General features: G+C 39.8%; 2 protein-coding genes across 2 annotated transcripts in view; one reads left to right on the top strand and one right to left on the bottom strand.

Moving 5' to 3' along the window:
- On the bottom strand, positions 1-26086 carry LOC143902484 (uncharacterized). Its single transcript, XM_077415443.1, has 3 exons — positions 25722-26086; positions 1327-1794; positions 1-977 (listed from the first exon to the last, which is right to left on the bottom strand). The coding sequence occupies exons 2-3, from the start codon at positions 1462-1464 to the stop codon at positions 393-395; spliced, it is 723 nt and encodes a 240-aa protein (XP_077271569.1). The 5' UTR covers positions 1465-1794; positions 25722-26086; the 3' UTR covers positions 1-392.
- The window catches only part of LOC143902485 (uncharacterized), a 60078-nt gene continuing 40411 nt past the window's right edge, over positions 6872-26538 (top strand). The window contains exon 1 of the mRNA XM_077415444.1: positions 6872-9143. Within this exon, the coding sequence (XP_077271570.1) occupies positions 9070-9143 (74 nt within the window). The 5' untranslated portion in view covers positions 6872-9069. The remainder of the gene's footprint in view (positions 9144-26538) is intronic.

Here is a 26538-nt window from a genome sequence, read left to right as displayed (position 1 = left end):
GTGTATAATTAGTCAGTGTAAAGGAAACATATAAAATTTGTAAAAAGTCGAAGACTACAAAACAAGGCTCGCTGTCGACGTACATTTCGGACCACTGTAATTTATCGCAAAACTAAAACATGATCTAGATTCATGAGAGTTATCCCCGCGTCACTGATCGATAACTACCGTGTCGAACAATTATTAATCCTTTGCAGTCTCGATTAAAAGGTTATAAAATTGCTTTCTCTTCCAAACCAAATAGAATTTTACGAAATAATGTACAATAATACATTTCTTGATGTATCCAATAAAAATGTTCAATTTTGTATAAAATTTTGATCTCAATTTTACATGGACGATATACGACTGCGAAGGATTAAGATCCGCAGTATCTTTTCGTGGGTAGATGTTCACGGCTGATCGCGATTTCGGTCGTCAATCATTTCCTTGTCACTGCTACTCGATCGGCTGCGCGTCTGACTTCGATCTCGACTACGGCTCTGGTGTCTGGACGGCGTCTGGTTGTTGGTATTGTTCTTGTATAAATAAGTCATGTCTTTTCGGAGGTTCTCCACCGGGGAATTTCCCAATGTTTCCTCTGTGCGTTTTCTGGACGAGCATTTGTTGCACCTGGCTGCAAGAGACCTCGTCCTAGGAAGCGGTGGACTTCCTCTCCCTCCGCTTCTTGTGCTTCTGCTTCTCCTCCTCCTCCTCCTTCCTCTGCCTCTGCCTCGGCCTCTGCCTCTGCCTCTGCCCTTAGCCCTGGTCGTGCCTCTGCCCCTGCCTCTGCCCCTCCTGCGGCCTCGGCGACTTCGTCTTCGCCTTCGCGATACTCCGCGTCCACGTCGTCGCCTCCTTCGCCTCCTCCTGCCTTGCTCCAAGGGCGCTACGGTATGCGCTTTGTACATCATGTCAGGATCCGTATTCAGGCTGTAATAACCACGGTCCCTCTTCAGGATACCGTAGTCCAAGCCGCGTTTTAAGGCAGCATATATCTGCGAAAAGAGAACCCCTTTTATTATAACTAACGAACTTCTTGTACGATTAATAAACGCTCTTTTTTACTGCGATTATTGATCTACAATTTCCAGTAAAAATTTTTCAAGTAATATAATAAAATCGGAAAATTTTAAGATATCTTTCGAAATTTAAGAAAATGAAACTACCAAATTTTAAACATTAGCGTATTAACAATAATTATTATATAATAATTACTTTTTTCTGATGAGAGAGAATAGGAAATTAATATTGTTAGGAGAAGTATCAAAATAATATCCGTAAAAACATGTTTTTTCGTGCAAAAAATTAATAATATTGATAAAAACTGGTAATTCTTAAGTATACCTGCTTTTGTATGTTGGCGTCCGACCCCGTATATTGGGATTTAATATAACTCATGATTTCCTTCGACGTGGAACCACGAATTTCCCGCAGATTGCGAATGGCGGAGGCCACCAAGGCTGACATTTTTGGCTTCGTCATATTTCACCTTTTCTCGCCTCTTCTATCCTTCGAAAATATTCCGAGGTGGCAATGCCGTTATGTGTCGTCTCATGAGCAGCTCTCGTCAGATATTTAGAGGTCGGATGCGAGGAGCTCGGAGAGATCGAAGGCAAGAAGATCGTCGTCGACGTTAATTTCAGCGATCCACTTATCATCTGGCACAATCCGCGACGTTCCGGACGATTTTTAAATATTTGCGATGGCTCCTTTGCGACTTCCCGAAATGTGCGACGACGCTAAGATAACTCGGACTCGGTGAGCGTTTATTCTTGGAGACGGCACATTTAAGCTGGTGCGCTTAAATAAACACTAAGAAGATTTAATAACCGATAAAAATCGGTCGTATCGTGGTGCCGAATATGATTTTGGGAAGAGAGGATGGAATGTGTTGCTCGTCAATGGCCTGTCCGGAGATAACTGAGCTGTTGTTATTGATGCGCTATTTTGTCCGACGCGCGTTGCTAGGAAGAAGCCACGGAATCTAGATTCAGATCGCTCAAAAAGTGAAGATCTGTAGGTGATTCCGAAATTTTATTCAAATCGTAATCGAATATATGAGACGTTATGGAAATAATTCGTAGCATAAATTCCACGTTTAGAGAGATTAATATTAGCATAAGAAAAGTGGATATTATGCATGAAAACGCATTTTTATTTTCACTTATTCTTTTCGTAAATTGTATTTATTTTATTGATATGAGATTATGATAATATGTTAATTCTTACATACATAATCCAGTTAGATTAATAATTACAAGATGTATTAATAATATGAGCGTACCATAAGACTTAAAAATAAATTCAAGCAATAATTTAAAAGAACATATATCGATCGTAATAATAAGAGATAAGAAGTCTCGCACGATAAGTTATATGCGACTGTCGATGTTGATCGTTGAATAGCCTCGTTTTTCTTGCTCTTCGTCGCTCATTTCATATTCCTCGGGCGCGCGGTATCCTTTTTTACATTTCCCGCATAATTAGCGTCGTCGCCGCGCGTGCATTGCGATACAGGTATAAGTACTACCGGCCGAGTGAATATCGTGTCACGTAACCGAGATGTACCACTCCCATTGAAAGCGCCTTAATTAATACGCTCGTTTTAACACTCATAACATCTCAGCGCGCATAATTAAGAAAAATAAGCGGCTCGATCGATTATCGGCGATGTGTCGGCCGATGATCCGCACGCGACTCCGTCCGATCGATAGTAGCCGCTCATAATCCCTACCCGAGCATTCATCATCGTGATGAATGTAATATAAGTAATATTAATGACAACAAAACGTTTGCTGTTGCCGAAAATAAAAAGCGCGGAATCGTGCATCGCTCGTGGCCGCGTCTCTCGTTCCGTTGAATGCAAATGTGCCTCTCGGTGTATCTTGGAATCGCGGCGGTGAGCGCGCGATGCAACATTGTGACTATATAAATCTAATGGAGGTTCGGGGTCATCACGTCGGGGTTTACTCGAGCTTTGTATATGAAATTGCGCTACCGTGTATATACTGTACGGTAGCCAGCGGTAATAATACGACAACGCGCGCTTGCAAGGGGTTTCTCTCTTTCTCCGCCCCGACTCGCGACTCGTCTCATTATCCGTCCTTAACGGTGCCGTCGCCGGCAGAAAAGAAACCGCGATTTCAAGTCGCCGCGTGCGCGCGCGCGGAACGCGTGTATCCCCGGACGGAGACGACTCGCCACCTCGGTAATTGGACAGTCGTGGGGATAGCCACGGTTTACAGGAATAACGCGGCAATTTAGCCGGCCGCTTAAGTCGCTACGCGCTCGCTCGCTCGCACCGACGATTTCGTTCGTTAATCAGCACCAGGTGTCGCGAAATACCGCTTCTCCTCGAATGCGCACCTGCTTGTAAATGCCCACGTCTATACTCCAATAATTATTTATCAACGTCTCACTGAGAACGGGGGGACACGACAAGTCGGCGGCGTTCCGAGTTCCGACCGCTCCGGCATGCGGCATTCGGGCGTTTTATTATTCATCGATCGAGCAGCAACGACGCGACGGCGCGCTTAGATCTCCTTATTTCTATCCGCAGTATTTCTTCCTCGCGACGACGCGCGCGCAGCGTTAGAACGATCACGAGTGCCGATGTATTTCCGTAATTAAATTCAATCGACGTGCCGCGCGAGCGTAATCCGCGATATATCGTTCGCAACGGCAAAGGCGGTGGCTTTATTGCTCCGTCGCCAATTGCGTTTGTTACCCGCATGTCGTAGATTTAATTTGCTTCGCATCGGACGCTTCTGGAAGCTAAACTTTGGTTCTGTGATCACATCAGTTCCAATTCTCGTTTCGGAGTAGCGCATCTCGATGCAACAATAACTCGGATCTCGCGGCGCGTTACACGTATATACCGATGTTACCGATGTCGCGCGAGAAATTGCTTCACCGACTTCTCGTATCGTGAAGGGAGCACGGTGCAAAACCGATCCTCCAGGAACTCGAGGACAGAACGTGACTTCGTAACATCGCGGCGCTCGGCGGTACGACGAGCGAACAGACCCGCGCGCTCCGTTCCGAGACTTTGTTATCCGCCCCGTCGGGAGTGTCGGGACTCCGACCGGGCGACAGGACCCTAACAAATGTCGCGCGTCAGGATAATTGCGCGCGGAATTCGCCGCTCCCACGAACGTGTTGTTCCTAACGCCGCGGGAGGACGACGGGCGACGTAACTTGGGCAAGGTTTCTCGTGCCACACGCTCCTGATGCCGACGGAACCGCAGCGGTTCCACGCTTCATGCGTCTATCGTACGAGCGTGTGTGCATGCGTGCATGTATATATGTATGTGTGCGGAGGAGCCATCACCTCCCTCGCCGCGGGATGTCCGGCCGGACAGAATGTGGCGAACCGAGCGTGACGATTGCCCACCGAGGCATTTTTACACCTACGCTCGCTCTTTCCAGGAATCCATCGATCCCGATCCTTCACACCTCGCGGCGTCTAATCACCGTGACTTTGCCGGCGTACGTTCTTTCTCTAATTGTAAGACAATGCCGGGGCTTCCCGGAGCGCGTATGCGCGTCCGCGATTTTACTCGACGTAGTCCGCTTCTTCTTGCTCGGAAAGTCGTTAGAATGTTGCGAAAGGAACGCGGGACCGTTCGCAAGAAAGCTAAGTTCGTCACAGATCTTGCGCGTTTTACGATCGCAACGGTTTATTATATACGAGGCATACTCTTCGATGAATCCGTACCGAATTGCGGAATATGTCCAATTTCCGTTAATTATAATTCTAATCATCTTATCTATTTATCTACATTAAATTATGTCAAGTAGAGGTCAAATAGTAAGTAATAAAATTTTATCTCTATAAATTATCTAACTGTTTGCGACAATTTCTTGTTTTCTCAATCGTCTATAACTCGAGAAATATCAGTACATTGACGTTTCAATTAAGGAAAAATCGAGACTGCTTATTTATCCTATATCTGTCGTTAAAATATGAAAGACACTTTTAATACATCCTGTGTAGAAATTCCAAGATTTTTTTAGCTTAACCGTAGGGTTAATTGCTACTTGTAGAGATCAAAAGACCTAAGGCTGCGACAACGATCTTATAGAGGTGTCACGGTTCGAGGACACAGCGCTCGATTGCGCTTCGAAATATACCCGGAGGACGCTTATTAAATGACAGTAGAGTCCGCATGTGGAAAGACACTACCCTCGTGACACCGGTGTCGTTCGGCCGACCAATCGACGTGTCGATCGGCACATTGTGCACCGTACACCGCGATGATTGCGATTGGCCGGTTCGGGCACCTTTCTGCCTTCCGCAACCGACATCAGTCGCGCATAAGTCGAACGTATTATTCGCTTTGCATACTTGACTGGCGGCGCCCGACGCGATTCATTATCCATCGTAAACGCGTTTTTTTCCACCGCAAATCGCCATTTTGGATTAATTATCGACCGACTGGGTGCGCGTCACATTAGCGTTTTTCCCCGTGGCGCAATATACAAATTATTTGATCCGACCAATCATCGAATGCTCGCTCGCAGCGGTAAGTACGATCGCGCGCATGAATATTACGAGCGTAATAAATAATTGGTGTTCTCGGAACGGAGAGATCAAGACGCGTTGACAATTTTATTATCATAATTTGTCTCGCTCGCGAGCATCTATCAGCACGACGGTGTGGCAACCAGATTTTAATTATTGCCACGCGGAGATATAATCTTACGCCGCTTATGACGCTCGTGTCGCTTACGCTTTAGAAAGTGTTACCCACAGATACTCATTAGCGACGTAATTTTTCGTACTTGTCGGAAATTGTGGCCATTTCTGTAATAATACAATTCAAAGAGATCATCGCTTTCACAGAGAGAATGAGATATTAGCTTAATTACAATGATCAGTTTACATTTTTAATCGTATGTTATGCATTTACTGCATATCTTGGATGATGAAGTATCCTTAAATACCGGAATAGCAAAAAATTGCAAGAATTATAATGTTTATAATTGCCGCGAAAGCGTCGCGTAGAAAGTTTTACAATAATAACAATGAATCTGATTCGTCGCCTTTCATCAAATTATATCTATTCTTTCATCATCGGACTTTTGATGCTCTGGTGTGCTGCATTAGGTTTAGGTTTGCATCGCATTGCACACGAAGAGACGGCGGGTCGGGCAAAATAATCTCTCTTTCTTCATCTTCTTTTTCTACTTCTTCCGTTCACTCGTTCATTCTCGCGTGCCGGATTTTCGGTTCTCAATGGGTTCACGGCGGAGGGGTGAATTAACGGTCCAATGAGAACGGGCGCAGTTAATAAACCGGACATATTAAACGATTATATTAACGCAACCGTCGCCGGAGATTAATGCACTCGCGGCTCTCGAACGTCTCACTCCTTTTCGCACACGAGCACCGAGGAAAGGTAGAAGCCGACAAGAAATATGATCTACACAGTGTGGGCACCGTTGCACCGCGGTAGCCTTAAGATAATTACGACCGTATGATTTTTGCGTATCGAAAGGCTATAGTTCGAGTGACAAGTCGGTCGATTCGAAAGCGGCACGTATTAAAACGAACTTTTTTTAAATATTGTTTTAATCAGGGTGTAACGCATCGCAAAGACGCAGCTGTGATAAACGTCGTCGAGCTATGAAATTGTTCGAGTCACTATCATAGTAGTGATTATACCGTTAAATGTGTAGATTAATTTAAAAAAAATAGACTGTATTCAATAATGTAGGATATAGTGAACCATTTGAATTAATTAATGATAAATCTTTTAATTAATGATAAAGCTTTTTTAGAACAAATTAAAATTTCTTTCTATAATGCTTATTATATTATGCATGTAAATATTTTCTAATTATTATTATGCTATGTACATATTAATTATTATTTAACATTCAGCATCATCTACTATTTATGGAATATTTCTGATAACAATATTTCTTCTTAAAAAATAATTTTTATTCTGTTGCGTCAAATTCTTCTATTCAAGTCTTGAGTTTTTATTTTTTTGCGCAAGTAGTTTATATTGTTTGATTAAAAAGTTGTTTGTAATTCGAAAATGTGACAGTATAGTTTTTTGCAGAAGAAGATATTAAAAGCGATCGAAGAATCTTCTTGTGGAGGAATTTAATGTGAGACCAAGTGTGTACCGAGTAGATATGAGAAGGAGAAAGAGAGGAGGAAGGAGGTTGCAAGAGAGAACGTTTGATTACACGAGAGCAGGTGTGGACTAGAAGAGGCGCCGAGAACACGAAGCTACTCGACTGTGGTAGCGACGTAGGTTTTCTTGGCCCACCCGCACCTACCATCTCGTCTCGATGTCACGTGTTTATAAATAGTGCATCAACGTAATTCCTGGCGGCTGTAACTACGGCGAAAGATTTACGAACACCGTGCTTCGAGTAGACGAGACGTTCGCTGAATGCGGAAAGGAATTCGGCGAGAGATGTAATAACGAGGTTGAGCGACTCGCGCCTGGTTAGGCGTTACCGATGATTCCTGAAATGTTCCGTCTGGCTAGAGATTGTCGGGAATATTATCTGGAGCTGTCACGTTCACGCATTATTACCTGTAGGAAACATGATAGAGGATTTCGTTATACGTGTTGGCGCTGAGCTTTGTCAAAATCAGATTACAATTTTTTATTCAATTTTCTCTTTTTGAAAGCTTATTGTAGGTATTTGTAAAAATTACTTCAAGTAAAACAAAGATTTAAATTAATAAAACATTTGATGATTTGTTCAACAAAATTTTAATATTTTTACGGATAGCGCAATTCATCTTGTTGAAGAATTTGATAAAGTATGTTAAAACTTGTACAATACAAGACGATAATTTAAAAATGTGACGCACTCAAATACCTATTATCGCATGGCACTTGCGTTATAGATCCCAGCGGCATTACCGTAAAAGTGGCTTAACTGGATTCGACACGAACGACATTAGAACTTCGAAAGCCTCGAAAGTCGTAAAGGTATCTTCGACAACGTAACGACACATATATTTCACGGATCATGACTTTCTCGGATGCGCGCTAGCTATTTCGGCTATTTGCAACGCTCGCTTGTGTCGGACATGTATGCTCTTTCGTGTCTAACGTCGCGCTATTCCGCAATGCGAGCAAAGCGTTCGTGATTTCAGTCGAAATCCACGTCTGTGGTCTAATCATCATCGTTTGAATTCGTAGCTCGACGGCGCCGATCGTCTCCAATTAGTCGCGCGCTTACAAATCGCGCGGTCCGAACATAATAAATAATACGGGAAAACATCGTTGTCGTTGCCGACAATGCAGAACGAATTGCGTACCAACGAGCGATCTAAATTTAGTGTATTTGCATGCTCTCGGTGACGTACGGAGTCGAAGAGTATCGACCGTGGTCGAGAATACCGTCGGAATTCGAAGGCAGAGCTAATTTCCTTAGGGCTATTCGTGTGTACGAAATGAATAAAATATATACTGAATACGTATGAAAAGGTGTATATTATGGTATATAACTAATTTAAAGGAAGTGATTGCAATCTTTCCATAAAAATAGCATAGTTGTTAATTTATTTTCACACGATATTAAAATTAGACAAACGAGAATTAGAATATTTATTCTATAATATGAGGAATCATCTTGAGACACATAACGATCGATTTTATAATATATCAAAGTGTACAAAGATGCGTTTATTTCGAGTATATATTACATTTATAATATAATATTCATTCATATTATGCTGCATTGCGTTTGCCACATCTGTATCTCGCAGCGACATTAGTCGAAGTTAATTTGAGAGGAAACTCGTATATTTCCTCTTGCAACGCGATTAATCACCTATTTTAACGACTCCCGGGATATTCACTCAGTACGACATGAACAGGCACTTAAATTTGACATACGGTGAATGCAAAAGATCTGTATCGTGTAAAACCGCGCGGAGAGACGAAACAATCGGGCGATGCACATTGAACTTAGAGGAACGGGGGGCTGAGAAATGTGGCACGAAGTGTTACGAAATGCACGTTAACGCACGCGATTTCCTCTTGGCGGATTATATACGCAGACATTTGTTACGTTAATGTAACAATTACCATTATTTACAGAGGCCACACCATGTGCATTTCGCAAGAATACGAGGTCATGGATATGTACGGCCCTCGGTGCATGTCGGCCATCCTCAATCTTTGGTAAATGCTAATTATCCTATTACTTATCTGAGAAAATGGTATAAGTATAATGTTTCATTAACTTAACATTTTCAATATTTTATTTATATTACTATCATTTTATTGAAAGTTCAAATTTTATTTAATTTTATATTTTTAAATGTTATAATATTTAATTCGAAACACCTATATATGTAACACCTAACAATTTGTCTTATGCGACAAATATGTACATCACTGTATTATTGACAGTTTTTCTTGTTAATTATATAACGCTGATATTTGTCGTGTTTTTGTATCAGATCCTAATTCGGATCAAAAAATTTGAAATGCGCAATTTATAAATAGGTATGTTTATAAGTAGATATAAAAAAGTAGGTTGAAGATAGAAAAGATAAAAGACGATCGATAATTCTGAGATATTTTGCATAATATTCAATACAAATGTAATTTCGTGTTTTTCAGCGAAATTACAATTACTTTCCATCAGAGATAGAGCACTTGTAAAAGTTTTAATAAGTCGAGATTAAATCACGGAGAAGATTAAAAGTGTTACTTGACTGCCTGTCCGATAATCTCACAATTCATTTTACTTATGATCGATGAGACGCTTTAACTCGGCGAAACGCCATTTCTCGCAAACGAGGGCGACTGAAGAGCCGCTTAAAGCGGACGCGACGATCTCCTTCCGTAGTCACTAAATCATGCGATTCTAAGTTCACAGATGCGAGTTTATAAATGTATCTCCCACGCCCTCCACTGTCTGGCTGGGATTTCTCTTTTTGTACTCTTTTCAACACCCGCTCGCGACTAGCGATATCTTTCGCTCTCTCGATTCTCTGTATTACGTGCGAATGTTTTGGAAGGGAAGATTAATCTGCCTTTTCCTGGACGTGTGATATTAACACCACTGGAGAAATCACATGTGGAAAATATATGTTTAAACTGAAAAAATCTGGAAACATATTTAGTACAGGAAAAAAAATATATATATCTTGTTAAACTTTACAGAAGAGACATGAAATTGGAATTAAAATTTAATTATTTTGAATATTGCAGAGAACATTCCGGAGTTTTTATATTTCTTATAAATATTAAAAAAATCTATTTCTCTATAAATTTAAAATTTTTTAATATATTATTTTCATTATGTCAAATATTTTAAATACGATTTGATATTGCCATCAGTTCCAACGATGAAATATATTACTTTGAAATCAGTTGCAAATTTTATTTACAATATAATTAAACGTTAAATATTAATATAAAAATAATGCAAAAATAATAAAGATAAAACTTAAATAAAATACAAATAAGTCGGGCACAATACATTTCATTTATGGATCTACTATCTATAAAACTTCACACACTTTTGCGATCCATATGAAATAAATTGAGCAACGTCAAATTTAAGATGTAATAAAGATTTAAAGTCATTTTAATTTGACGTGCCATTCCTCCGCCCCGAAAAAAATTAGAATACGCGATCAAGTGGCGGTGTCAGTTAATGAAATGATAATCGATGTGCTTAAGGGGAATAATTACCAGCGGTGTGGTTATCGTAGCGGGCGCGGGCGGAGAAGATCCGCCACGTTAAGAGATGACAACCGGCTCTCAAGCCCGTAAACGCCGACGATCAATTAATGACATTTATGACAGCCGACTCTACTCTTAAAGAGTACCGGAGAAGCGCGTCCTCTTCGTCGCGTCGAGAGCGTCAAAGTGGCTCGTGGAAAACATCCTCCGAGAACTCGTAACGAATTAACGATACGTGAGAAAGAGAAAGAGAGCCCAGTCTCTGTCTGCAGTTTTTATTAATTATCATTTTATTAATTTTAATTGCGCACACGGGGGGGGGGCGAGAGTTGCAAAGCCAGTATCCTGAATTTTTCAGTCTTATGTTAGCTGCACAATCCTTTTGCGGAAAGCACTTTCGAGTGAGCGTAATTCAAGCTGTGTGAAATAGGATCTCCTCGATTTCAGTAAAGTTCTGCATAATTACAATCATTCGCGTTTCTTACGCAATACCAATTTTACATGAAACATATTCCTTGGATAATTGCTATTTGAGATTCAAATACGGTGGCAAATTTCATTATTTTTTTGGTAGACCTAATTGTAAGCAATTTTTTTATTATTATTTGTTTTTCAACTCTGCATTAACGATTGACTTCATTCCAAGCGCGCCGCCGTTCCAGCGCGAAATTCTTCCGGCTCGTCGACTTTAATTGACCAGGGGGTGGTCCACACTGCTGGACATTCACTCGGAATCATGCAACAAGGAGCGAGGCTGTTTGCGACGCGCGGCGCGCGTGAAAATAGACGCTCAATGCCTCACAGTCGGTGCAGACACTGCAGACGGTAGACGGCGGCTGCCAACGCGACTGCCGCCGTTGCCGCGCGATGCTTGACTGTTATGAGCAGCTATAATAACAGTGGCCAGTTGCCGCAAGGAGGAACTCTCATTAATGGTACACTCGCGTGACTATGAATCGTGGCCCATGGTGGAAACGCGCCGTTCTGAACGGGCTGAGGCCCGCATGGCGGTCTGCGAACGCGGATGAATGTACTCGCGCGTGTCTCTCCCGCGCGAGAACTCGTCGTCGCCCTCGTATCGTGACGCCCGTGACAATAATAGCCGGTGCGAATGGTCGACTCGCGGCTTGCGCGCGTCCACGAGGAACGATCTTACCAAATTGTCTCGAAAATCGCGATAAATCAACACGAAGTATATCCTACGGCTAACAAAGGCGATATCATTAATACTGACGTCGCGTGCGCTTACATAAATATTCGCAGAGATGAGATGGAGATAATAACTTTTGTTGAAGAATTGCGGTGTTAAGTGCATCACAGCATCACGCATTTTTTAAAATAGCGATTTTTCGACGTTTTAAAACATTCTGAACACATTGGCAAAAGCAACTAAAAAAAATTTTTTTTACGAAAACGAAGCTTCCTTTATGAGGAAGCAAAAAACGAAGAAAGGAGGAAATGACAGATTTCAGATACTATATACACAAAAATAGAAAATTGCGAGATATAGATTTATGCCTATTTCTCTGACAGAATTTTTTTATCGTAAGTTCGTATCTCTAATATAGAATTTCTAAGCGACTAGAAATCGACTCATATACTTGACAGATTTGGAATTGTAAGAGTTGGTCAAATCTGGAACATCTTTAAATATAAAAACTTTAAAACTTTGTATTAATAAAGTTGTGTGTTTAATTATTGATTGCAATATAGAATCCAGTTTTAATGATAATCTAACAAAATCGCGGCAATATATCGTCAGCACTCAATGATTACAGAAACCGTAATGTGACAATTAATATGCCGTTGTAAATATGTTGCATCCAATGAATGTGTGCCTATAACTGATAATAAGAAAGCAATATTCCAGAGACGCATACTATGTTTACACGAGCGTTACCTCTGTATAGTAACTTACGATAATTCACTCCGCGTAAACGAGTGAATTATCGTAAGTCACTCCGCGTAAACGAGTGAATTATCGTAAGTTACCACAGAAATATCGCTTGCGTATAAACATATACAGTAGCAGAGAAACTCGATAATTAAATGAGCGTACCCTCGTAACTGTACCCATAATGTAATTTGTCGCTCAACCACGAAGATCGTCGTATCGCGTCACATCGTAGCCGATTCGTGCGGACACAATGGAGACCGAGAACGCAATGCAATTAACGTGGCATTACATGACAACGCAATGCAACGCAGGGAATCGTCAAAATTAGTAAACAGCGGGGAATTTACCAGCAGCAACACCCACATGGCAGACGCGCTCAATCGCGCGGAGCGCGCCGCGTCGCCCCGAAATAAACCACGTTAAATGGATCGTGACCGTTTGGACAATGAAAACGCGAAGTCAATTAACCCGGTGTCGCTAGAGTCCCTGAAACGATTCGCACTGATCGTGTTCGACGGCAGCGACCGTAAATCGATGTAAATCGATGAAAAATCAGAACATGCACACAAATACAATCAGCATTTTGCTATTTATAGAATTGGCATAAAAAATTTAATTATAATTATATGTAAATTATTTAATTATTAAATCGTATGTTACTATGTCGTATGTCATGTAAGAATTTATATCGCTGAGTACTTCTATATCGTATTACTAGATTTTAATTACATATTTACAAAAGTACATATTTTATATGACAAAAATGTAATATAAAACTCATAATAAAATTATCTACTGCCGCAAGATATATGAACGTATTATCTGCTTAGCGAGGGAAGAGTTAGAGATGTGTCGAAAAGGTAATATCGAAGATTAGCATTGTAACAATGGCGAGGTTTTTGATGTAATTACTGGCTCAATAATACTCATCGTTGTAGTTAACGCTATGCGGTACAAAAGTGTCCGTTATAAGCGACGTGGCTTAAAAAAGACAGAACGTGAGCGCGCTTAAGTGAAACAGTAAATTATGCAGAATGTCTCGTTTAATCGGCGGATCGTTATGCCGCGGTTAAGTTTAGGCTGCAAAATTATAGATAAGAATAACACTTGCAAATTTGATGTGTTCTCCGTTCTATCTTTCTTTTCTTTAGCGTTACCACTTTGTCAGATCCGCGCGGATGTATTGCGAGCGGCATTTAAAATCCGATTTGCCGAGCAAAAAATAAGCTCGAGTATATTAACTTGGAAGTCACGCGTCGTTTATAGTTCCTAAATATTCCCGACAATTTTCGTCATAGCAATTCGGGTTAATCGTCGACAGAAACATATGATGCTAAATGGAATAGAATTTATGCTCTTAAATAGTCACGGGTCATCTACGATCGTCACGATAAAGCAATGCTGTCATGTACGAAGCGTATCGGGTTCTACATATATAAAAAAAATCAATCACGGAACCTGTTTTAAGCGGGGCTACACGGTTTAATCGGAAAATGTCCTAGCGACACGCTGCAAAGCGATGGCCGCTAGAAGTTGACAAATGCGCGTTAAAACACCGATCAAATACGTAGTAATTACGAGATATAAAGAAACTCACGAAACGGCCGCTCGTAATGAGATTATAATCGCTTTTAGCGTGTGGATTTTCGACCCCGGCATCGATGGGTTGAATAGAGGTTCCGTCGCGCTCAATGATACACATTAGTCCGGACATCGTTTAGATGCCAACCACGTTAGAGAATTGTTGAAGAAGAAACAGTTGTCACGCTGGATATGTGTTAGATACATGTTATTAAGTTGGTCGACGTCCAACATGAGCGAACAAGCGAGCGTGTCGTTATCCCGCATAGCGCGCTTTTCCTTCCCAATAATGACATCTTTTAAATACTTCTTCAATCTCTGCTCTTTTTCCGCGAGATTTACGTCGCGCAAGAACGATGACGTTAATGTGTTCGGCGATAAATTACCGTATAAAACGCGTAAAAATAGAACAGGTTGGGCATCATTTGGTTTAATTAGTGAAAACTGTCACTAAGGACATAAAATTGAAAAAATAATTAAAAAGATTTTTATCTATCTTTATATTATCGTATTATTAATTGGGTAAGCCTAATTAATTTTACGGTAATTTTTATGATCCTAATTATATCTTTATATAGCACCGTTAAAGTATTAAAGAGTATAAAGAATATCTTCTCGTTCTAGAATGTATTTCTACCCGTAAAATGTAACATTTCTTGCAACTGAAAATTATCTCCCTGTCATAAAATCAAGGACTAAAAATATAATAAAACACAAGCATTTATAAGTTATCTTCCTTTGAAATTCTTTCGATAATGTTCCTGTTTAAGTAGATTAGGTAGTTAAACGCTAATTGCAAAGAATTAATTTATTGGATAGTAAATTTGAAATTGTTGCCGTTTTTATTATCACTAAAACGTAACAACGCGTCCGCTATTCGTGTGTGTGTGTGTGCACAGAGAGAAATATTTCTTTACATTCGTGATTTCGATTTGTTTGGATTATATTTATTTCAGAGAAACAAATTTATTTTAAGTAAAACATTATTTTGTTGAATAGAAATTTTGTAATTTTATTACATTAAACCATTTGTTTAATAGAAAAAACACGATTGTTTGAAAGAATATGTTTCGATGAAAAAACATTTTCTTTGGTTACACTAAATATTACTCAATGAAATAAAACATTTCTTTACATAAAAATAATATAAAATATGTTTGATCGAAATAAGAGTGTTACTATTTACAATTAATGTTCTGTTTGGAATAACCGTTAAATCTGATTAAAAATCCAGAAGTAATGGCAAAGAATGTAAGATGAAAACTCAGCCAGGTTTGCGTATAGAAGAGCGCAGACATATGATCTGCTGTCTCTTTCTTTCCCGTGCTGTAAGTATAGCATACATGTTACCACGCGTTACTGGTTACCGGCTGATAGCTGTTCTACAGTTCTATACCAGCCCGAAGCTGGCTGAGCAGGCCGAGTCGTGTGCGTTACCCCCACGTAGCCCCCACCACGCGCTGTAGTAGCGTACAGAAACGCAACGTCGCAAACATAACATCTCTGGTGCAAACGTGTGCGAATGTGTCCGAACGTGTGCCATGTGCCGTGTGCCGTGTGCCGTTAAACAAAGAAGCGAACGTGAAAAGTGTTTGAGAAGAATCGAGAGTTTCTGACAGGGCTGACCGACGTTTCTGTGCGATCGCACTCTCACGGATATTTCCTTCCCGCTAGCCATTACATACTTATACGATTAAAGTTTGATACTTATACGATTAAAATGCTTCAAGTATATGTATTTAGTTTACCATATGTTCTCATTTATTAATTTGTAAGTTGTGAGATCTTAGGAAACATTGGCGACTAACATTTTGCAAAATGTTTAAAGTATGTTTTTGATTTACCATATATTCTCGTTCATTTATTTGTTAGTTGTGAGATCTCTAAAAACATTGTCCAATGCCATTTATTTATGTTATAATGTGTAAAAGTCTAAAAATTACCATTTATTGTAATTATGTTGAAATAACAAAAATGGCCACAGTTACTTTTATATCAACATATAATTTATATTTTAATTTGAAGATATTTAAATATCTTATACAATATTGAAAGTAGTTGAAAAACACTGAAAAATATTTTCGTATAATAAAATATTTATATTTTAATATATTTTGTCTCTTTATTTTGTCTTGTTTATATATTTGTTTACATTACTTTTTAAGAGCAACACTTTTCTAATAACAATATATTTGTTTTTCAATTTGTGCCATATCTATCAAACTGCATCAATGTTTTATTTGCAATTAAATTAATTAACACAGTAAGGCTGATGGCAGAGAACAAGAGGCTATTGTATACAACAGCCTGTTACAACTTACGTTTTTCTCTACCTTACTTTCCACTACAAACTACAATAGATGTAAACGCCTAACGTCTTATTCTCTGCTGTCTCTCTCAACCTTAGAAAGTATTTAAATAAAATAAGTTCTCAAATAAATCCCTGAAATTTTCTCTGTTACTGAATTAGATTATTTAATTATTTAATTAAAAGAACGAATTTTTTATTAAAATAATTAAATTATTTAATCAATATAATAAATTTATTTTTTTAGCAGTTGTAAGAGAGTTCCTTAGGGCCGATATCACAGTCTCCGATTAACGTAATCCATCGATTAAACTCACTCTGCATCTCTTTCTAACTGTCCTCCTAGAAAGAGACGAAGAGTGAGTTTAATCGGAGGATCACGTTAATCGAAGACTGTGATATCGGCCCTTAATGCAACAAAAATACGATTTAAGTGAAATAGTACAATACTTTAACTGAAACAATAAAATTGTTTCATTCAACAAAATTATAATTTAAGTAAAATAGTACAATACTTTAACTGAAACAATAAAATTGTTTCATTCAACAAAATTATAATTTAAGTGAAATAGTATATTACTTTAGTCGAAATAATGAAATTATTTCATTCAACATAAATGTAATTTAAGTACAATAGTGCAATACTTTAGCCAAAATAATAAAATTGTTTAAGTTAAAAAAATATTCAACTCTTTTTGAGAGATGATTTATTTTAAGGTAAAGATACATTTTATTTGAAAAGTCAAACAATTGCAATGTGTAGTTTAAACACTGATTCGGTTGGACTATTCCAATGCATAAATTTCTTTAGATTTAAGAAAATTTATTAAATCTAAAGAAACATTTCTCTCTGTGTGTGTGTGTGTTGGTGGGTGTGTGGGTGTGTGTGCGTGTGCGTGTGTGTGTGTGTGTGTGTGTGTGTGTGTGTGTGTGTGTGTGTGTGTGTGTGTGTGTGTGTGTGTGTGTGTGTGTGTGTGTGTGCGTGTGTGTGTGTGTGAGAGAGAGCTACTTTATTATTTATTTTAATTATTATTTTTCAAAATCTTGAATCACTATTCAGTCATTTTGAGCTTTATATAATTTGTTTTTCAGTTTTAAGAGTAGATAGTGACAGAATAACGAAGCGACCCTCTCTAACCGCAATAAATCACTTCTGTATGTATTAAGTGGTCTGACTTCACGCAACATTGATGACAAATTTCACTTCTTAATTGCTCTCATTTCATTTCGATGTTGCATATTCGTGTTGTTAACCGTGCAAGTTTCGCGCTCATGGTAGCACCGCTATAAAGAAGTTGAAAAAATATCGCTTGTCAAACATTGATTTTTGGCACGATATAAACACGATTTATGCGGCATGCCGCGCCTTGATGTATCACATGTTGCAAACCGGCCCGATCTTTATCCTTTCATTCGTTTTCAAGCGTTTGAGTTTGATTTATGACCGTCTCTTATGTGCACTCGTAAACGTTATATTGGTTTCCCGCTGTAGCGCGGGACCGCGTTTGCAACTTCGGGAACGAATTAACGCCGTATCAGATACGCCGTTAAGAAAGAAAGTGCAAACGATGCGCGACAAAACGTATGCCGGGATTAAACAATCTTTTTAATCTTTCCGTTATCTGTGCTTGTTTTGTATCTGAAATAAAATACAAGGAGAACCGAATAATTTTTTTTATAAACTTAATGAATATGACTTCAGCTGATCGTTTGGATAACTGCTGCAAATCTCTAAACTGAAAGTTGTATAAAAACAGAAGCCTCGATTTTTTTATTTACGCAGCAAAACTCTGACCGTACGTGGATTAAACGGTAGACGGGACACTTATTTGGTTTCTTTGTATCCTCATCCTCATACGGAGTTTAGATGAGGGCAGACTCTGTCTGATGGCACTTTTTGCTAGCACCTAGACACTGGTGGCTCAAGCGAGGGCGTGCTGACGTGAGACGCCATGACGCTGAATGCGTTCCAAAAATACGACGGCACTTTGGCACAGTGTACTGCGTCCACAGTGATTCTAGCGGTTGTTTACATCGATAAAGAAGCTGTTGCGAGTGCCATCCCGCGCTATTAGTGATCTCTTATGTTGTTCGTAACTCTGACGGAATCTCCGAACTCGCTTACCGTTTCGTGCTGACTGTCTTCAATGCTTTTAATCAAAACGTTGCATTATTTAATGTCCCGCGGGCTAAAATGAATAATGCGGAATTTTGGGAACCGATATCTCACATCTTTTATCATGATACGACGTTATCATCAATAACTGATAAAATATCTGAGATATTGGGGGGTTCCCAAGATTCTGTTTAATGTATAAAATATACTGAAATTGATACATATTATAAAATTATGTTTTGAAAGGTATATATGTTCCGCGAGATGTAAATTTTTATGTATATGTATCTATTATAATGTTATACCAATTTTTTTTTAATTTTTTACTCAAGAATTAGAAAAATGAAAAAAAAAATGAAAAAAAAATGGAAAAAAATCGTTTTCCAGAAAATCGGTAACAAAAACTATACACTTTATAGTACTCCACGGAAAATTCTACCTCTATTTCATATACAATTTGTTAAGATTTTGTTAATTAGTTCTGGAGTTACAGAAATTTCGGTAAATTTGGCACATACACACATCAGAGTTGAGAGACCTGTATGTAAGACCGTGATCTTAAGACATCACTTCCTCTATGAGGAATAAGCCAAGTGCAAAGTTCTAATTTGCACTATTTCGTATTATTATTTTGTTTAAATTTCTACGACGATCCAATCGCGAACAGGAAATGCGGCTCGCGACCATCCTCTAACAATTGTATCATATAACCCTATCTGCCGTGTGGGTGTCGGCCGGTAAATCATATGCGCGTAATATGTCGCACGCCTGTGTCACGCGTGCGTCCCGTTGACAATGGGAGTGACGTGCGTGCTCTGAGTCGTGCATGTATAACGTGGGTATAAAGCGTTGTCTACAATACACGGAGTAAGCGTGGAGTAAGGAGTAAGAGTAAGCATAAAAGGGCTATTTTCGGTTTAAGAGAGCTAGCGAAAGGGCGTAAGCGAAGTAAATTAATTTTATTTCGTACTCCTACTCTTACTCTTACACTTACGCTCAGCCAATCGAGACCCAACAGGCTATAACGCTTAATCCTGCCTACTCTTACTCCTTACTTCAGGCTTACTCCACGTATTGTAGACCGGCCTTTAACGCGTCGCGGCGTTGCGACAGCCACGCATCGGCGACATCATCGGGCGCACCCTGAAATCGAGAAGAAACAGCCCAGCTTCGCGCAACAACGACAGTGTGCTTCTCTTCGTGAATTTGTCGGCACGACTATGACCTATGACAGCCGGCTGAAGCAGTCCCCCCGTTTGTGATATACGCGCGAAAATTGTCACGCGAGACGTTATGGCTCTGCTTGCTATCTGCGACACTCAAACGTCTCGCGGACGCATAATATTGAATTATATAATACGTAGGCCACATAGTCCGCCACATAATGCAGCCTAGTAGGCTAATATTTTCCGCGACACTCGTCACGTTCTTAGGCGACGTAAATAGAGACTTTATGCGGTGAGTTCTCTATCTTAAGACAAGTTAGATCTTATAATAATCAAAGTACATTCAATATACCTTCAATAATCGCGGCAGTTCTTCAATATACTTGCTATTTCTATTTTACTCCACTCACTTTGCATTTTATAAATTAGATTTTGTCATACTAAATACCGCAATAAACATCAAAAAGTAATTTTAACATTAAGAAGCGAAAATTTGATATTTATTCTGAGTTAAGTTTTATTTCCGAGGTTAAATATTTTATTATTATCTTCATCATGGCGTGAATAGAAGTAATTTCGGCTAAGCGACAATGCGTTCATTCCTACTCCGTTTTCTTTCTTCTGTATCTTTTTTTTTTCTTCCAAATTCCATAATGTTTCACGAATCCACTGTCAGACTAAACATCTTATTCCAGTCGCAGAAAAAGAACGACGAACGTATGTCCCGTGCGAACAATATCGGATGGTGCGAGCCGGAAGAACGAAAAAGTACCAAAACGAGAAAGATGATGTATAAGAGAGAAGAGTCAGGTCTGGAACGCTCGGGACTTTTTGAGAGCGGCAGATGCTCGTTCTTTTTCTTCGGGTTTCTCTAGACGCGAAAAAATTCTTCTTCTCTCCGGGCTTTTGCCAAAATCGTATGAGAACAGACTTTATTTATTGGTAGCTTGTTTTCTTTACTATGCCTGGCGATCGTAATGCTGATGCGCATCTATCTAAATGGAAATTTTGATTTAATTAATAAAAGATTTATCAACTTTGCAATAATAGAATCGGAATGAAAGGAAATCAAGATATGAAATATATTATCACCCTGACAATTATGAGTAATCAATGTTTATTGTATTAATATAAATGTTTTACATTCGCAATGTCATTCCTCCATTCTTTTATCGATTTTTTCAAATTTGTTCATCACGCTGCGCTTCCGAAAAGCTCGATTTTCTGATATATTATCAATTCGCTCAAAAATCGAAAAATATAGAATACAAGTATATATATGTTCATAAGTTATAGCTTACACAACGCAACCAGCGTTGTCGAACTGTCAAACTTTTCTCTAATCGGACGTGTCTCGTCTGCCGAGAACTGAAACGCTGAGAGAGAAAGAGAAAGAGAAGGATTGAGCGGGAGAACGTTTGGCTCGAGACGCGCGGTCTAAGTTTGCCACAAACGCCGGACAACTCTGATATATTAGTTTCATGCGCGGTTACATAACCGCGGCGAGCACGAGAGTTCTTCGGCTCCTCGGGCGCGCGCGAGAGCGCGCATATTTGACGTCAGGCGCGCTGTCGCCGCGGACGAGGCGTCGACGTGGTCCTCGTCGTCGTCTATCGCCTCGTCGTCGTCGTCGTTGTCTTCGTCTTCGTCTTCGTCTTTGTGGTCGTCGTCGTCGTCGTCTTCGTCGTGTAAGGTCTGCTGCATTTGCATTCTGCCGGCGTCGTCGTGTCTCACAGAAATACGTATGCGACACCATGCGATGACCTTAGTACTGCTGGCTTCACTTTGACGGAACTTTGATAGATGTCATAGATGTGTAAATTCCGTTCTGCAGCCGATGATGGGAGTTTTGATTGCGGCACGTTCGTTAGCACCGAATCGCAATATCGTTAATCGGTGATCCCGAAGGTCCGTCTAATCGAAACGCTGATTGTCGGCGTTTACGACGAGTTAGGCATGATAAGTCTACCGCGTTGATGCGTCTTTGCGAAACGCGTCGTAACGGAAATTGATGGTAAAAAAATGTAAACGGTGATTTCCAGAATTATCAAAGTGAACGGACAATGTGCGCGAGATCTTCCGCGATAGAACAATCTGTAGTTTATGCTTTCCAAACTAATACTCGGGAAGATCTTGCGCACTTAGCCTACAATTCATTTTTGTGTCATAAACCTTCGATCGCGATGCACGCTTGTAAAATTGCTAAAAGCGATGATTACAGGCAACGGTTATCAATTTAGACACATTAGTGTCACGAAAAATTATTAATTTTTATTAATTGCAGCTTTTACGTTGTCTTTAAATATAAATCTAGCTAGAGATAAATGGTATAAAAAAATGAAATAATTTAAAAAGATATATGAAAAAAAGTTTATTAATTTTAAAAGAAAATAAATTTGTAGATAACATATTACATAAAAATAAAAAATACAATGTCCGAAGCCAAATTTCTACTTATAGAGAAGAAATTTGAATCAGAGAGAAACATGCGCGTGAGAACGGGCTCTGTTGTTTCCTCAAATGTAACATGACAATCTAACTTGTCTCATGCAGAACATTGTGTATTCGCGTGGTTTTATGGTGAACGCAACAAGAGATGAGAAACATGATGAAAAGCGAATATGATTTCAGTACACTCTCTAAATTCATAGTTCTTTCGCATAACGATGTAACTCCTTGAAAAATAACAAGAAAATGACATTTTTTCGCCAATGACTGGATGATATCAAGCATTCAATAATTTGCAATACCCTTTGATTAGATTAATCGCGAATAATGATTTTCCGATACAACAAATAGGAGGTAGTGGGAGGTGTCGGGCCGCATTTTGCTGTTTTGTTCGAGGCAACACGACAGTTTGGTGTAATAGCTACACGTGTACTATTGTTCGTTCAATCTGAGACCACCTACCTCAGACGTGTTATACACGCAAGAGCGAGTTGAAAGACGAAACAGACAGAGAAGGAAGGACGCAAAGAAGAAAGATTTGGAGGGAGAGGGGGCGGAGAAAGGGAGAGAGAGAGATGGTGAAAGAGAAGAAGGAAGTTAATAGTGATCCGCTTGTTGTTCGGCAATTCCGCGCATCCAGAGTCAAGCCATGTATTATCGTCATTATTAAATTACTTCCTCGCCACCCCCGATTTTTTTTGATAGACAATATGACAGAAAGTTTTCTCTCTTTCTCTCTTTTTCTCTTCTTCGCTTCGTCTCCCTTTTGCTACTTTACTGCTTCACGAGCATCAATAACAGCATAGTGCTTCCGCAATTATTAGAATATGCGATTGATGGATTATAACGCAAATCAGATTAAACTGAATGATTAGAAAGGTTCGAACATACACTCCATGCGTTTCCATCTGTCAAAACATGGTAGCGGAATGTCTGTGTGTACTAGATTATAAATACATCAGTAATAGTATCAGACATACTGTTAGATAATTTAACGTTATTAAATTATTTTTTAAATTTATGGGCTGTTGATATTTTATGCAGGAAATAATAGTTACCATACTAAATTAATTATGTCAAAATAGAAGATTTATCAACAAATTGTCATAAAGCTGTATTCAATCATTCCTTCTTGATACCTTAATTTATAACTATATAAATTTGAAAACTGATGGTATTTTTTTATGTAAAATGTCTACTTTTTAAATGTGCTATTTTATTTTAAAAATTAAATTATTATACTATTTTATATATTCGTAATCTTTCTCTCAGAGAGAAATAAAATAAATATATTAATTTATTGATCGCTTACTTTCTAGTATACTATGGAAATACCACCGTTTCCTAATATACTAGTATAGTCGGGTATAGTTCCCGAATTATATCGTACGTAGTTGGTTACACTCGAGAAGAAGAACGCGCGCGTTAGTTCAAGAAATATCAAGCTTATTGTACGACTCGTTAGTTCAGATTTCCTACTCCGTAATTCAGAAGATGCTAAGATGTCACGAGTTTATTCTTTTGCAATTAGTGCCAGCATGTGCGGCGACATTGCACAAGGTGATACGAAAACGTTATTTGTCGGGCACGAGCCTCAACGTATCTGCAGACACGTGCATACTGACGCACACACGGTGCCGTAAACATCGCGGATGTTTTATCGTACCGTCGGCGTCGCGGTGGACAATTATATTGCCATCAGATGCGTCGACATTGCTGACGATATCACCGTCGTCAGTGGCATCGTCGGGAACGTCCGCCGCCCGTTGAGAATTTCTCGTGACTACCTCGAAATTCTCGGTGGATTTACATTACGATGTTTCGCGTGCTGTTTCGTGCTTCGTGCATCTCGCACGTCGCCATCACGCACGCGACAGAATTACGGGTTACTTGACATTTTGTTGTCGGACAACGCGTAGCTCCGCGTATATGACTCACTCATCATCCAACTTGTCACAATTTTGGCGATCCAGTTGCGTATGCTGCTTATTAGCCGCTCTCGCTAACGCGACTTGTCGCGGGACAATGTACGACACGAAACTCGTTTCATTTGACTACTTTATTTAGGCGAACAAGCGCGGGAAGATGAGTTAACGCGCTCGCGAGAGAAATGTCATAACTCATAAGTTATACTCCACTTAAACGCAACAATGCAAGTGTTGTAAGGATTATGTTCGAGACACCTCTTTCTCTCTCTCTCTCTCTTCCCCTCGGTTAGCCTGTTCGCTAAATATAAGCAAACACCTCTTCCCTTTACCCTGCTACTATCTTAAGTACTTTCCCTTTCAGTTCTAGGTTCTGGCTCGTTATGTTCTCGTTTCATCCTAGAATCCGCATTCTCCGCGCATTCCGCGACGCCGCACTGACGTAGTTTCGCATAATACGCCTGCATTGCATTCCTCTGGCAAGGCAGCGCGCGTAATTTCCACGATGCCGCTGCCTTTAACGCGCAGCGGTTAAGTCGCAATTCGAGCTGCCACGTCGATGACAGTGATATTGTCGTTCTGCGAGCGGCGCCCAGTTAACAGCGATCGCTGACTGAGACGTGCCACCGTCATTTGAGAATGGGTATCCCGTTCGTGGCGTCGAAAGCAAAGTTGTCACTAACTTGAACATGCGATTCGGATTTCACGATCGCAAAACGTTGCCGGGTAAATCTTACATGGACACGTTGAAAATGAGATATAAATGTTTATCGGGTAAAGGACCTAATAGGATTACGATTTTGCATATCTGATTCGATAGTCATTATTGTCATTAATCGTCAAAAAGGTGATAATTATTTATCTTATATCATAAAGAATTTGTAACAAGTTCCGTTAATCCTAAAAAGAATCTCGATAATTATACTTGATTCTAAAAATTACAGAACTCCACGATCAAATGAATAGATAATGTATTACATTATTTTTTTATAGAAAACTCAACGTTACAAAATTGCTATTATGTTTGTAGAGATATCATATTTAATGTAGACTTGATCTTCGATGCTCTAAAGATTTTCCTGTAAACTGGATGAAAACAATTTAGGAAATTTAGAAAACAAGCTAGACACTAGAGCGCAGAAATCTCTTGGTCAGTCCTATGATCTTATTTTTCATCAATTTTCTTCCTAATTATAATTTATAAAAAATGAACTCTAAATGCAACTTCGATAAGCGCAATGCGACAGAAAGATTATTATTTATATTGGTTTTATATTATTTTTTGTAGTTTTTACAGATTATTTATCTTCTCTCTCTCTCTCTCTCTCTCTCTCTCTCTCTCTCTCTTTCTCTCTCTCTTTCTCTAATCGAAATCGATATCCGCTCGACAATGTGCATCAAAGATCACTTGGGATTTGGGTCGGTCAAGAGAAGGGAAGAGAAGCGGTGAGAGAAACATATTTATAATCATCGTACAAAAGGCGCGATGGAAAAAGTCCCGATGCACTTTGTGCAGCTCGATTGTGACTTACGTAAGCATGTGTGAGAGAGGGACAATATTTTGGCGCGTGTCACGCGACGAGACGACCGTTCAGACGGACGATGCGACGCGACGGACTTACCACCCACGCGAGCGGAGGCCAACCAGTGGCGTTCTCCATTTGTCTATCCGCCCTGTCGTCCGTCTTGCCAATCGCGGAACAGCGTGACCGACGCGCACATCGCGACGTGTGTCTCTCTCGTCGTCGATGACGTATATGTCGTTTCGCGGCGACAGCGCGCACGGTCCATGCGAAATGTTACAATCATCGCTCATTCCGCGGAGAGAGTTGCTCTGTGGCCGGTCGCGTTTGCCCTCCTTCCGCGCCTCTCGCGCTCGTCGTCCGTCGTCGTCGTCGTCGTCGTCGTCGTCGTCGTCTCGCTCGCGTTAGACACACGCACCACGGCCACGTACGCGGCTGACGATTCTTCGCTACTATTTCAAGCGAGCCGCGGAAGCGGGTCCGCGGTCGAGTCTACGAGCATGTCGCGTTGGACCTTGTCCAGGGCGATCGTCCAATCGCCCGCGGAGATTATTAGCACGAGCGCACGGTTAACTGATTGTCGCTGAACATCCCGTGATTTCGCGAGTGAGCATTAAACAATACAAGCATTAAAAGAGCATTAAGTAAATTAAACAAGGCGTTTATTATTAGTTTGAATGTCGAGTTTGAACATCATTATCGTTATGAATATTTTAATATTTGATGGTATCACTGAGGAAATGATATCCTACGAGCATACCTCAATAAATTTAAATAAACTAAATTTTAAAACATAATCAATTTGCATTGCTGATGGATATTTTGTTGTTAAAGATATTCAGATTCAATGACTTGGAAGTAAAAAAGAACAATCAAATGTGTGTTCTCTCTTATCAGAGTAGAATATGTCGGGTTT

The sequence above is a fragment of the Temnothorax americanus genome, unplaced genomic scaffold, assembly GCF_048541705.1.
Source record: "Temnothorax americanus isolate GAGA-0224 unplaced genomic scaffold, ASM4854170v1 Scaffold4, whole genome shotgun sequence".
Classification (NCBI taxonomy): Eukaryota; Metazoa; Arthropoda; class Insecta; order Hymenoptera; family Formicidae; genus Temnothorax; species Temnothorax americanus.
This window is presented reverse-complemented; position numbering and strand designations above follow the sequence as displayed.

Bases quoted from the DNA above. Each gene is read 5' to 3' on its own strand.
- LOC143902484 (XM_077415443.1), bottom strand. From the start codon at position 1,464: ATGACGAAGCCAAAAATGTCAGCCTTGGTGGCCTCCGCCATTCGCAAT. The intron at 978-1,326 runs GTATACTTAAGA...CTCTTTTCGCAG, and splicing joins ACGCCAACATACAAAAGCAG to ATATATGCTGCCTTAAAACG.